The following is a 14,260-nucleotide window of genomic DNA, read 5'->3' as shown; positions in this document are numbered from 1 at the left end:
CTACATGTAAATAGTTTCAAACATGAAGACTGCCGTGCCAACTCAGAAAGGAAACAAACTTGCATTGGTCCCGGATAGCCATATCGGTTGATGCGATGTTGGAAAATGATAACCAATATGTATGCTATATAATTAGACAAGTTAAGGTTAGTGTTGTTATGCATGTATTTGTGCTTCGTGTTTCATCATTGGTGTGCTGTTCTCCCTGCAGATATGGTCCAGTTGTAAGTGTACGGATGTTACCAGAAAAATACTGCGCCTTCATCAATTTCAAATTGAAAGAATCAGCTGGAAGGGCTATGCAGTGTTTACAGGTTTGAAACTCTGTCTTCTCTTTCTTCTTTTTCTCTCTCTCTTTCTCTCTCTCTGTATCTCTCTCTGTATCTCTCTCTGTATCTCTCTCTGTATCTCTCTCTGTATCTCTCTCTGTTTCTTGTCCTTCTTTTCCGTACTCTTGTGTCTCTTTCTCGCTTACCAGTGTCAAGAATAAAAGTTTATTTGTGGTTTACATATCTTCTTTACTCTAAAAAGGACTTTGAATCAATTAATGCCAAATGTGACTTTAAGTTTAACTGTTGTATGTTTTGAAAAGCTAAAGTTAACTGCCCTTCTAAAGTGGCCGTTACTATTGCAAGGTCTGAAGGTAAGAGCCAACTGTGAGTATACACAAATAACTACCCCTTCATACAGACAGTTGGTTCTTACATCCAGAGCAGCCTGACATCAGTTACAATTCATGAGAAAATAAAGACTAAGTTACTAAATAGAATGTAGGAGCTGTAGCCTGACTTAAGGCTACTTATGTTTTTCTCAGGTGCCCTCTTGTACCTGAAAACAAGTGCTGGAGATGTTACATGTAGTCGGCTGTCTTCTGTAGTTTTCCACAGTTCTGTGTAGTGCAACGTTTCTTGCATGTAGGGTAGCGTCTATAACTAATTTGCTCATGCCACAAGTTGATTGACAGGCTTCAGTCGTGAATTCTAACAACAGTAAAGTATTAAGCGGATTTGATTTGTCAGGCGGTCTTCTGCTAAAGATGTTGATACATCTATACACTTTAACCTGACTTGTACTCAAAATGCCTATTCTTAAGACAGGTGAGGGATTGAACTGGTTTTAAAAGAATCTTTTCACTGTGCAGAATCAAGAGTGTGAGGGTCAACACTTACTGATTCGTTTCCCAGACAACCCCATCAACTCTACAGGCAACACAATCACGCTTCGCAAAAACCCTGCCTCCACCACCACCACCACCACCACTGCTGCCACCAACAAGCCTCCTGCCAAGGGGTAAGCCGGTGTTATGCCCTGGGGCTTCTTGAGTTGGTCTCACGCAAAGGTACTCTACTACACACAACTATTTCCATAGGCATTGTTGTCGGTTAAATCGTGTATAATACTGACTTTTCAAAAATGACGGATTGCGTACAAGTTGGTGAATGGACTCATTGATGGGGTAAATAATAACTCAGTGTTGCTCTTCAGCACACAGAACCTTTGGAGGCTTTGGGGGAGATTTGAGGTGTTCAGGTGCCTCTGCTTTGCAAATTCTAATTTTTTAAGCGTAAACTGTGACATGAAGCGTGACAGATCACTCCGTGAAATTTGTATTGCAGATTATATTTCTGTGGAAGTAAAAACAACATTGCTTTATGGATCTGAAAGTCTTGAAAATAGAAGCTGTATACCGGATTTTGTGGTGAAGCATGTCAGTATTACTTGCAAGGGATGATTGAGCATCTTGAGAGGGGCATTGATTAGAGAATGAGTTTCACTGACAAACATTTGATATATTTTCTTTTCTCTAGCTGTTTGAACACCGCTAGAGGAGTTGTGGGACACTTCTCAGACACTTTTCTCTAGCTGGTTCATTGTTGTTTTCTGCCTCAGTTAAAAGTAGCAATATGGACTGCTGAAAGTTCTGATTGACACAGTTGAGACAGAAAACGTCCTCACATATGACAATGACTAATGTTTGAAATGACTAGATTTTCTTTTTTTCTGTGATTGCTTGACAAAGACATGGCAAACAAAAGACCATGTAAGGTAGGGTTAACTTTGCAACAAACAAAATGTCAAGGTAATTTTGTGTTAATTGTGTTATTTTCCTGTGGAGTTTGGAATGAATTTAAGACTTTGACTCTTGACACAGTGTATTACCCTATTTTTTTCTATTACTAAATCAGTAATTGGGTTCTTTGGTCCCCGCATCCCACATATCCTGGTATATAATGCTAATAGAATCATTAACCCTTCATTAAATTACATATTCTTACTCCGAATCACATATAGCATTGACACAGTCTGAAATGCTATATGTGATTCGGGTAAGTATATTAATCAAATGAAAATTTACTTATAAAATTTTCCATTTCTGAATGAAACTCACTAGTATTCTATAGAAACATACACAATTGCACAGAATTTTTAATCACGTCAACCTTGCTTGAGAAAAAGGTTATAACGTCAAAATTGACCCAAGGAAGTTGACTTCAAGAAAAGAAAAGTCCTGCCATTTTTACAGAAAAGAACGTATGAGCTTTTTAATTCACACTGTACATGTGTTATTGTTTTGTTGATTTTAAAGTTTAAATGATCAAGTTTGAATCTCTTTATGCTAATATATCCGGTTTAATGGTCATAATTACACACACATCTGCCAATACATTCCTGCCAATCTGGTAATTTAAATAGATGTTGAGAAGTAATAGTTTCATGAGGGCCCCAAAGGGGGGGGTATCATCACGATCACGGGAAGGGAAATTTTAGCTTTCACGATCACAGTTACCTTGATTTTTGTTTTCACGATCACAAACACCTTGACGAATAGAGGATCATAGAGTGATACAGCTGTGAAAAATGTACGTTGAAAATAAAATGCTTTGCAATAATGCCCATCACGATCACAAATGACGATCACGATCACGAGACTTGATTTTTTTGTCATCACGGATCACGGGCAAAGTCCCATCACGATCACAGAAATGGAAATTTCGGCAATCACGGTCACAGAAAGGTCAAAAAACGCCAATCACGATCACGATTTTAAACCCTTTGGGGCCCTCTTTCATCACTACTTTGGGATGTTCACATACACATTCCTGTCCGACGCAGAAAAAAAGACATAGCCTCATTATATTTCCTGATCATATATTTGATTTTGGTTAGAATGAGTTATTAGATATCTGAACTGTTTATTATAGTGCTTTCACTAAAGACATTAAAGATCTTGACCATTTATAAACTTCCGCTGTAAAAATGAAAATCTCAAGAGTAGTTGGTGAAACGTTTAAACTGAAAGCATGTGCTTGTTTAAACATGTTTTTGTTTTTTATGTCTTTGTGTCATTGAGAATGAGTGTGTTTGTCTTGTCCATATATAATTATGTCCATGTGAGTCAGAACACTTCTAACAAAACTGAATTCAGTACAAAGAAAAGATTATAAATATGAGTGAAATTTCTACACAGATTTTTGAGTGACTGAAATAGTTTTCTTTCCCTTCTGTAAAGACACCACCTACTGTTGGTGTTACTGCATTGAATCCAGGAACAATAATATCTATTTTTATCTCCACTTTATCTCTTAAAGGAAACCTGGACACAACCGAAAATTTCTAGCATAGCCGCCTTGCCTTATGACTGTTCTGCCGGGGTGGCTAAAGGTAAACTGCGCCATTCGCTGTTAGTTGGTCCAATCTATTGGTGTATTGTGGTTCTTCTGTCATCCGAAAGGAGATCAGCTGTCATTTGGTTGAAAGGGAAGTCCTCTTATTTGTAGCTGATTTGTGCCTATTTTATATGTGCATATTTTTTAAATTCTTTTTTTTTTATTTTTTCAAAATTTTTGTGTTGAATTTTAATTGTAAGTGTGACTGGTTGTTGTACTTGTTTATAATACTGTAGTTATTGTTGTGTGCATGTATGTATAGCTTTTGTCAGTTTCAATGTCTGTGGTCTTGAGTGTTCGGTCATGGCAATGATTGGCTTTTAAAAGAAAAATATGTTGTTCCTGTGGGTTTACATTTCTGTACTTGTTTGCTTACCTCCTCCCCTTTTTCTGCTAGCTGTATTAAATTATTAATTTTGCTTTTCCCCATCTTTTTTGTTTCCTTAGGGGGTTTTATGGCTTGCAGTTGCAGTAATATATGTATTTCACTTAAGTCTTCTGTGTCCATAGGCTCTTGCAGGAACTGTTTATTTTGATTTTATTTTAAGTTTTTAATTGAAAACATTACAAAGCAGACCTGGGAACCCATACGATTTCGCCGTATTTTGTACGCATGATTGTCGAAAATACGATCAGTACGGTAACAATACGACGAGAAAAATTCCTAGACTACTTTTCTTTACAAGCCCATCCCGAAGCTGATCCAGTTTTTGACACATGATTACAGTTTTTGAGTCACTTGAGAAAAAGTGACTCTATGTAATCGGTCAGTGTTAGTCTGTCCGGCCGTCCGTAGACACCACCTTAACGTTGGACTTTTCTCGGAAACTATCAAAGCGATCGGGCTCATATTTTGTTTAGTCGTGACCTCCAATGACCTCTACACTTTAACGATGGTTTCGTTGACCTTTGACCTTTTTCAAGGTCACAGGTCAGCGTCAAAGGAAAAATTAGACATTTTATATCTTTGACAAAGTTCATCGGATGTGATTGAAACTTTGTAGGATTATTCTTTACATCAAAGTATTTACATCTGTAGCCTTTTACGAACGTTATCAGAAAAACAAGGGAGATAACTAGCCTTTTCTGTTCGGCAACACACAACTTAACGTTGGGCTTTTCTCGGAAACTATAAAAGTGACCGGGCTCAAATTTTATGTGAACGTGACTCATTGTGTTGTGAATAGCAATTTCTTCCTGTCCATCTGATGCCTCATATAATATTCAGAACTGCGAAAGTGACTCGATCGAGCGTTTGCTCTTCTTGTTGTCAGTAAACATTGAAAAAAGCATTTGTTTTAAATGTATAGGTACACGTAATTAAAGGTGTGACGGACGCGTGTGAAGCATGTTTTAATCATGGATGTTCAAATGTTGTGTGGGGTACGGTCATGTTTCTGAAAATACACCAAGTTTACTTGAGAATACTCCAAGTGCAAAACGGGTGTTCCCAGGTCTGACAAAGATTGTGGGGCATTTATTGTTCCCCAAAGCAATCGCATCATCGCTCACTTGAATATACTGTCTACACCTGAGTGTTAAGTAAACATCAACAATATCATGTGAACTTGGGTCTCTGGCAGTCTGTTTTTACAGTGACAATGTGTCCAACATTTGATTCTACAATGTTTGGGGTTTCCGTCTGTGGGGGTGCAAGTTAAGAGTTATATGCCGACAGTAGCATTAAGAAGCTTGGTAATGCAAGTCAAGAAAAATATGCTTGAGTGACAGAAAACTTCAGCTGTTTGGCTTTTCAATTTCAAGGCCTTTCCTTTGATGAGAAGGACACAGATGGCAGAGTAAGAGAGTACTTTTGCGGATGAGAGTAAATTTTGATTTTTGTTCTCAAGATTTCAAAACTCCTTTAGAAAGTTGAAAATATCTGAAGCACTTTTGTCAGTTGCACAGGTGAAACATAGATCCAGATAACAAGGAGTGATGCCACTTTATGACTTTACTTTAGAACCATACTTTTAATGATAGAATACCTCAGAGTAGGGGCATGTTCTGTTGTCTATGATTCTGTTTGCTTGACCAAAGTGTCCATATTATGAAAAAAATATGGGCATTGTAGGAATAGTCTATCCGTTTGGGATTTTTGTAATGAGATGGTCAGAAAAGTAAGATTTTCTTTGATTCCTTCTCATTCGTCAGATTGGCTTGATGTAATTTTCTGATTTTTCTTTGTATCATAAGTTGACATGATACCTTGGATTTGGAAATAAAACTTTTAAGGTGACAGATTGATTCACAGGGTAGGGGTTTGCACTGTTTATTGGGTGGGTAGGAAGGTGGTCATTGTTTTGTTCTGGAATGAGTGTGAAACTGTTTATGTTATGCAGGTGTGTCACTCTTTTTCTTTTTGGTCACAAGTAAATTTTCTATTTTTTTGTGTGTGTGAGTCAAAAGTAAGAAATAACATTCTGTATTGAATTAAAGAAACGTTTAATTTTAGTTTTCTATATTCTATTTGGATTGCAAATTTCCATGATCTTGAGAGTCAAATCATGCATGTATCTTACTGATGGCTTGTGACACACGAAAGCGAAGGACAAACAGACATCTTCTCTGACACATTGCAATGCTGCCATCTGGGAAATCATTCACTTCCAATTTTCCAGTTTTGAATCGGTGATATTAAATGTGCGGTCAGAACTTGACGGAGAACATTCAATGAATAGAGAGTACAATTTTCTGTTTCATTTCCAGGCTTTTAGTCTGGCAAAGCAAGGCTTGTAAGTTTTACACTAAAAATAGCATGGAGGACGGCTTTTATTGACTCACATGCGAAGCAAAAGTGAGTCTATGTACTCACCCGAGTCGTCCGTCCATCCGTCCGTCCGTCCCGGCGTCCGTCCGGAAAACTTTAACGTTGGATTTTCTTGGACACTATTAAGTCTATCAACACCTGATGTGGCCTGATGGTGTATGGTTACAAGATCTCAAAAAACATGTGCGGCAACTTGACCTCACTTCAAGTTCAAGGTCACAGGGGCCGTAATTGTTGTCTTAAAAACGACCATTTTTCACATTTTCGCATTTTCTCTGAAGTTTTTGAGATTCAATACCTCACCTATATATGATATATAGGGCAAAGTAAGCCCCATCTTTTGATACCAGTTTGGTTTACCTTGCTTCAAGGTCAAGGTCACAGGAGCTCTTCAAAGTTGGATTGTATACATATTTTGAAGTGACCTTGACCCTGAACTATGGAAGATAACTGTTTCAAACTTAAAAATTATGTGGGGCACATGTTATGCTTTCATCATGAGACACATTTGGTCACATATGATCAAGGTCAAGGTCACTTTGACCCTTATGAAATGTGACCAAAATAAGGTAGTGAACCACTAAAAGTGACCATATCTCATGGTAGAAATAGCCAATAAGCACCATTGTACTTCCTATGTCTTGAATTAACAGCTTTGTGTTGCATGACCTTGGATGTATTTTGGTAGGAAAAATGTGTAAAGCAGTTCTTAGTGTATGATGTCATTGCCAGGTTTAGTTATTTGACCCTGAAGGTCAAGGTCATGTAAAGGTCAAGGTCAAGCATGTGAGTCGTATGGGCTTTGCCCTTCTTGTTTAGTATTTTTGTTTTTAAACCTAATTGTTTTTACAATCTAAGGTAATTTTGAATGGTAGAAGAAATAGAACGAAGCTGGAATTTGTGATGATTTTTTTAATACGAAAATAGATTTTGAGTCAATTCGAAAAGAATCATCAGAAATCGAGTTGACTCCTTCAGAAGAGTGTCATGTATAAAACCGCAGGAAAATCCCAAAACATATACACATTATTGGAGTTTTCTCATAAAAAGCGCCACATTTGTGGACAGTTGCTTGCTTTAGATTTCCGTCGCGATTTAACCTTCGTGGTTGAAAACAATGTTAAACACCAAAGAAAGAAAGAAAGAATGCTTTAGATTTCTGAAAAGGTCACAAATTTGGATTAAAATGTCAGTGCTCCGTCCTGTTTATCTCCCTTTGTCTCAGGTACCTGTAGCTGGAGCCGGAAAAAAAGGGGGAAAGTATGACGTAGTTTGTATGTACATGTAGTGACATACTGTGGCATTCTTTTTCTTCATTCGCATTCTCGTTTGCACAAAATAACAAAGGCTTGCGTTTTTTAAGTTCACAGATCAATTACAGAGAATCTACGTAATGAACGATTCAGGTAGTCAATTCAACCATAATTGAAAACAGTACATCATCCATAAGCATTTCTTAACTCTCTGTGTGTACTCGTTGAATGTTAGGGATAGTGGGTAGTTTTCTCCTTCCAAACTGAGATGGAACGTCTGTGAATGTTTCAGTGTAGCAGACCCGTCGCGATATAACCTTAAATGGTTGAAAACGACGTTAAACACCAAATAAAGAAAGAAAGAAAGAAAGTGTAGCAGACTCTTCCAAAAGCAAAAAGTTTTTCTTGGCTGAAGTTCACTGAATTTTCTCTTTTGGATTTCTGATTACCTGAAGACCAAGTCATGGATGCACCAACAGTTGAATGTCTTGACTCTTGATGTTGATCGCTTTTTTGGCATAGTCTAGAAGTCACAACAGCACACTTGCCCGTAACTAGACCCATGAGTTTGGACTCAAATGGGATCCCAGATTTTTTACAAGGTGCGGCTCACAATGAGGGTGGCCTCCCTTCGGCTTGCCCAATGCTTCTAAAAAGCTTGGTTGCTTGCTTATTTATTTATTTCTAAACATATTTGTTACTTTACATTCTTATTTGTAAGAATTTCTTATTTGTGGACTGGGTGGCCGAGTGGTAACGCACTTGCGCTCAGAAGCGAGAGGTTGCGAGTTCGACCCTGGGTCAGGGCGTTAGCAATTTTCTCCCCCCTTTCCTAACCTAGGTGGTGGGTTCAAGTGCTAGTCTTTCGGATGAGACGAAAAACCGAGGTCCCTTCGTGTACACTACATTGGGGTGTGCATGTTAAAGATCCCATGATTGACAAAAGGGTCTTTCCTGGCAAAATTGTATAGGAATAGATAAAAAAATGTCCACCAAAATACCCGTGTGACTTGGAATAATAGGCCGTGAAAAGTAGGATATGCGCTGCAATGGCTGCGATCTGCTGGTCGATGTGAATGCGTGATGTATTGTGTAAAAAATTCCATCTCACACGGCATAAATAGATCCCTGCGCCTTGAGTCCGAGTCTGGAGATACGCGCGCGATATAAGACTTCATATAACATTTGTGTATTTTTTTTATTTAAGAGAAGTCATTGCGTTTTGACCAGATGTTATTCACAAGTTAATTTACCATGCATATATTTTACAAACTGGGTATGTGCATGGATGGGTGTGTGTTTGTGTGAAAGAGTTGTATGTTACTGTCAATGTGTTGTGGCAAGAACACGGAAGTGTGGATTTGTGTATGTCTCTGGTGTTTCTGCCAATACTTGGTGATAGTTCTCCTTCTTTTGCATCGCCGATTTGTATTTAACAAAAAAGTTGCATCATGACCATGTTGTGATGCTTTGCATCATCATTATTGTTTTAAAATTTGACTGAACACATAGAATGGTGAATGCAGTTTTGAAATTTGATTGCAATTATTATTATAGAATGGTGAATGCAGTGGTATTGCTTGTTGCTATGATGTTGTGTGTTTTGAAGGGCATGGCTTTTTTCAGTACTCCTAATGCATAGTTTGACTGACTAATGACTTTGTCTTTCTTTTCTTTCTTTTTTTCTTTCTTTTTTTCTTTATTTCTTAGTCTTTTGGGGTGCTTTTCACCCGATACTCCATTTTTTTTTAGATTGCTGGGTGAAATTTTACTGAACATATGTACAGTTAATTCCATATAGTGATATACTCACACATAAATACAGTAAACATTTGTTTTCATTCTGTCCCTGTTGCATGCAACACACACACACTCTCTCTCTCTCTCTCTCTCTCTCTCTCTCTCTCTCTCTCTCTCTCTCTCTCTCTCTCTCTCTCTCTCTCTCTCTCTCTCTCTCACTTGCACACTCTCACTTGCACACTCCTTAAATACCTAGACAACTCTTAAGAATGTAAACAAATATACTGACATTTTATTCATGATCAAGATTTTTGGCTCCCCTTAACCACATTGCTTAGGTGATTTCGGAGGTTATTTTGACCCAGTAGCTTTCCAAAACATCAAAATGAGGGGCGTGGGGGGGGGGAACCAGCCAATATCATACCTGCAGGTTACATCTTTTTTATTCAGGTTAAACAGAAAGTTTACTTTTCCACATCACCTTTCATAGCTTATAACCTTTCTCTGATCATGTTGCATGCTGTTACTCAAGCACTAATGTGTAAACAAACAGTACATGTAGCAGGTATTACAGAGCCATGATCCATTGTTTGCATGTTGTAATAGTTTCTGCTAACATCTTCCTTGTACTTAACTCGCATGTATGAACAAAGTCATGATCTAGCACTCTACACATATATTGTAACTGCTAAATCTGGTAACTTGTTCCTCATCTTTATCGTGCATGTATACACTGACTAATTGTCTTACACTAAAAACAAAAAGGGAATGTTAATGGTGTGTTTAAGTGTGCTTCCTCCTCTTCACAGTAACAAAACGATTGCTGCTGTGTTTCAGTGTCAGTGGAGTTCGTAACATACCCAAGCTGAGCGGGCCAGTCAATGGAGACGAGTGTTATTTCTGGAGGACAACAGGGTGTGATTATGCTGACAAGTGCCGCTATCTTCACCTCCCCAAATCTAAAGGGGCAGACAAAAAACCCTGGCAGAAATAGCTCCAGAGACCCCCTTTTTTTCTTTCTGGTATCTGCTGACATTAAAAAGAGGACGCTTGGTGCGTGAGTGTGATTTCAAAGTGTGGAGACCGTTGAGGCATCTACAGCTGACTTGTACGGTGGAAGAACGACGTCTAAACTCGTGGCATTGCTGATTTTTTTTCTTCTTCAGGATGATTGTGCTTTTTTTCCTTTTTTTTTTTACTGTGTGCTGATTTAGAAATGTGTGATGGACTGTCTTGTCTGATGGAGGCTGTGTTCAAGGCCTGTGCTGAACTCTTTTTTTTTGTATTGACAGGATTAAGCGTTCTTGTGAAAGGGGTGAATGTGTACTTTGGTGGTAGAGACTGTTGACTATAGTGGTTGACTGTGAAGATGCAGACATACATGCATATTTACTACATACATATACACATGTGATGGCAAGTTGACCGCTGTACATGACATTGAAAGGCAATAGAACTCATGACTTTAAACAAAATTATTTTAGTTAACCGTTGATTGATAAATTAAATTCCTGGTAATAGGAAGAAGCCGGAAAAAGAATCAGCAAAAGCAGAATTGTCCTTGATTATAATACATGTTTTGGAATAAATGATTTTATTTCTTGTGCCATCAGGCATCAGAAAGAAAATAAAAAATATGGGTTGAAATGTGTTTGAAGTACAAGCATATTTTTAATTTCTGACGATTAAACATTTATTTCTGACTGTTTATTTAGTGTACAGTTAAGATTGAGAAGATTGAGATTTTTCAGATTCTTTCCAAGTTAACAGATTACTCCAAGGCATTTGACTCAGACTGGTATGATTTGTATGTGATTGATCTGGGTGATGCCAATGACTGCATTTATCATTGTCTTTTGTTGTTATTTACGTGCATTCTCACGGTTTTGCCTTGCAAGGGGAAAGCTGCTACTGTCGAATTTACACCATGGGAAAAAGTGACAGGGTGTTGTTTTGAAGAATCTCATTTCAGTCATTTGGTTGGGGTTCTCTCCTGTTTTTGGTCATGGCTGCTTTTTTGTTGTTTGAACTGCTTTTGTTTTTAAATGCATATCCTTTTCTTATGATATGTTTTTTAGGTTCAGGTCCATCATCATTAAGAGATTACCTCATCCAGTCTTGAGACTTGCTTTCCAGCTGATAAATCAAGCTTTTCTGACAACTCAAATTTTACTGCTAAAATATTTGCAAATGATTATTTTGCCCCAAACTTTTTCAAGCCATACAGGATGTCATGGCTTGTCTGTTGACAGTTTGTTATTTGACCGTAGTCTGACTGAGAATGACGCAAAGGCTGAGAGGAGGAAGGGGGTATTTTAATACAGAAAAAAAGAAAAAAGACTTTCAAGCTTGTTTTCGAAATTAAGAATACAACTTGTGAGCATTTCTTAGGAGACGAAGATGAAGTGTTGCTGCTGAAACATGGCTAAATTCAAGCATCTTTGCTGCTGTTGTCAAAGCCCAAAGACGTTTCTTTTCTCATTAGAGCACAACAAAAGTAAAGACAGTGAAATATGGAGCTTTTTTTCTCATTTCTTCAAGCTGAAAGTACTGATGGTTGTTGAGGGGATCGCTCCTTTAAACTTCCTGTGGCCTTAATGTGTTCAGGCAAAGACCTTTTTTGAACTTTGAAAGTTTGTTTTAAACAGAGTGCAAGACTGTGTGTTTGTTACTCTTTGTGAGTGCATCAATGGCGTTTTGTAGATTTTAAAATGATTTTTAGTAACATTTTACAGTGTGGTTCAAATTTGTCTTCTCAGCTGCATTAGTTTGAAGACATCTGCAAAAGGAAAGAGGCTGTGCATAGGGTTGCATTCCTCCCTTCACCTCTTCCCCCTCCACATCCCCTCCCTTCCCCCATCCCCGCAAGTCCTTTCCTACAAACCTGCCATGCAATTTAAAATCTTACACCAATACGATAACAGTTTGGGATTTCTTCCCAGATACGGACAGTCTTGATGGCATTATAATATGTATTTTTGTGCAAGTTCATGTCCCTTTAATAAAGTTCTGCGATTGTATCTTTTTTTTCTGGAGAGTCCCGCTTTTGTTCATTTTTCAGGTGAACAGAAAGATGCAACGGTCTTTAACGTGTCCCTGTTATCTGTTGATTACTCGTTCACTTTCCTTATTCTATCATTTCTGTTGATAATGAGATAATTAAGAGTGTCTTGGATAGCAGGATGTCCGAGTCAACAATGGTTTACGCTTTTCTGTTAAAGGAGAGAGAATGTCATTGTAATATTCTTTCGAAACTGTCCATTGTGAAATGATGGGGAAAAAACGTCCTCTATGAAAAACAAATAAATAAAGATATATTCTTTTGGATTTTGTTTTGGTGTAACGGGTGTTTGTGTGGATTTTACCAGTTGATTTATTTTTGTGTTGTTTGTTTGCATATTCACTGTGATAATTAAGAAAATACCTTCGTGGTTGAAAACGACGTTAAACACCAAATAAAGAAAGAAAGAATTAAGAAAATAACCTTAACTTCTTGAGAATTTTTTTTTTTTTTAAATCGGACCAAGAAACTATAACATAAAAGCCAGCCTTAACCTGAGAAAAACCAATGTCCAGGGGAAGCAGTCAGCTGGCTTCAAATTTACAAGCAAATCATGTCAATTTACAGCGGTTGTTTCCCTTGCCCTTGGCACAGTATGTATTGATTCTTGGTCATGGTTTTTGGCTCACGTAAGTGTAGCCTATGCGATGATAAACTTAGTCTGTGCGTGCGTGTGTGTGTGTGTGATAGAAACTTTAACATTTCCGAGTCTATGGATTACGTCAGTCTCGGTCAAAAGTGTTTGACGTGTGTGATAGAAACTATTTGAAGACGTCACATTATGACGTAAGAGGGTTAGACGTCACGCAAAGGAATTACTGAAAGTCTCGGTCATTGTTATTGTGAGCGGGCCGAGACTTCTTGGCAGATCCAGGGTCTCGCTTTCTTGCATAGTTTCACCTATGTGAACAGCTCAGATCATGGGTAATTTTAACACCTTCACATTTAAATGCTTATTTTATAGCCATCCATTGAATTGAGAAGAAAACAAAGCATACTAAACTGCTAAGCATGAATCAAACAATAAGAAAATAAAAAGAACCAACAGCATCGTTTTTTATGTGTAGGTAGTAAACACGTTTTATTTACAAAACACGGCGGAAAATGGCGACACATTTGTTGCACAGCGTCAGGTCACTTTCTTCAACCAAGGCCAGTGCTTTCATACATGACAAAGGAAAGCAAATATATGGCCTGAATAATAAAGTTATAGTGTTCCTTTGCGTGTCTGAGTGATAAACTGTTTTAACCAACTATCTTCTGAAACGTAATTGCACTCAGCAGATTTGTCTTCCGCTCATAACTTTCGTGTCACACGGTCTTTGCGACAAACAGATAGATCGCATTCTCGCAGAAAATCATTGACAACACAGACCAGTCATTTTTAGCATTGCATTTGGGAAGGGCGGGTCCGCCTAAACTACGCGCCAGCACGCGCTAGCACGCGCCAGCACAGACACAGACAAGTCAGTTTTAGCATAGACATTGGGAAGGGCTACTATTATAGTGTGTTTTAGGAAAGAAAAACATTATAGTATCGGCAGAACACGACCAAATAAGTTGCGTTATGGGCGTGAGATTGTTTTTTTTCACACTGCAGATCATATCTCATAATATACTGAGTGGATCTTTATGAAATTTGATATGGATATTTTTGATTGGATTTTCTCATAGAAGGTTTTTTCCGTTTATTGATAGGACAGTTTGATGACGTCATATTTTATCGTTTGCCAAAAGGTCGAGGCAGCACTTTCACAGTTACAGTTTT

General features: G+C 37.9%; 1 protein-coding gene across 7 annotated transcripts in view; it reads left to right on the top strand.

The window, feature by feature from the left end:
* LOC138981464 (uncharacterized) overlaps positions 1 to 12,758 on the top strand; it is a 32,152-nt gene extending 19,394 nt beyond the window's left edge. For 2 of the 7 annotated variants that reach the window (XM_070354382.1, XM_070354381.1), the window contains exons 20-22: positions 212 to 314; positions 1,142 to 1,290; positions 10,269 to 12,758. In XM_070354382.1, the coding sequence (XP_070210483.1) occupies positions 212 to 314; positions 1,142 to 1,290; positions 10,269 to 10,425 (409 nt within the window). In that variant the 3' untranslated portion in view covers positions 10,426 to 12,758. Of the gene's footprint in view, positions 1 to 211; positions 315 to 1,141; positions 1,340 to 3,590; positions 3,664 to 7,663; positions 7,699 to 10,268 lie in introns of those variants that run through there. The other 5 variants (XR_011460641.1, XM_070354383.1, XM_070354384.1 and 2 more) reach the window with 5 other exon arrangements.
* Positions 12,759 to 14,260: the final 1,502 nt, after the last annotated feature.

This window comes from Littorina saxatilis, linkage group LG12 (genome assembly GCF_037325665.1).
Source record: "Littorina saxatilis isolate snail1 linkage group LG12, US_GU_Lsax_2.0, whole genome shotgun sequence".
Taxonomy (NCBI): Eukaryota; Metazoa; Mollusca; class Gastropoda; order Littorinimorpha; family Littorinidae; genus Littorina; species Littorina saxatilis.
This window is presented reverse-complemented; position numbering and strand designations above follow the sequence as displayed.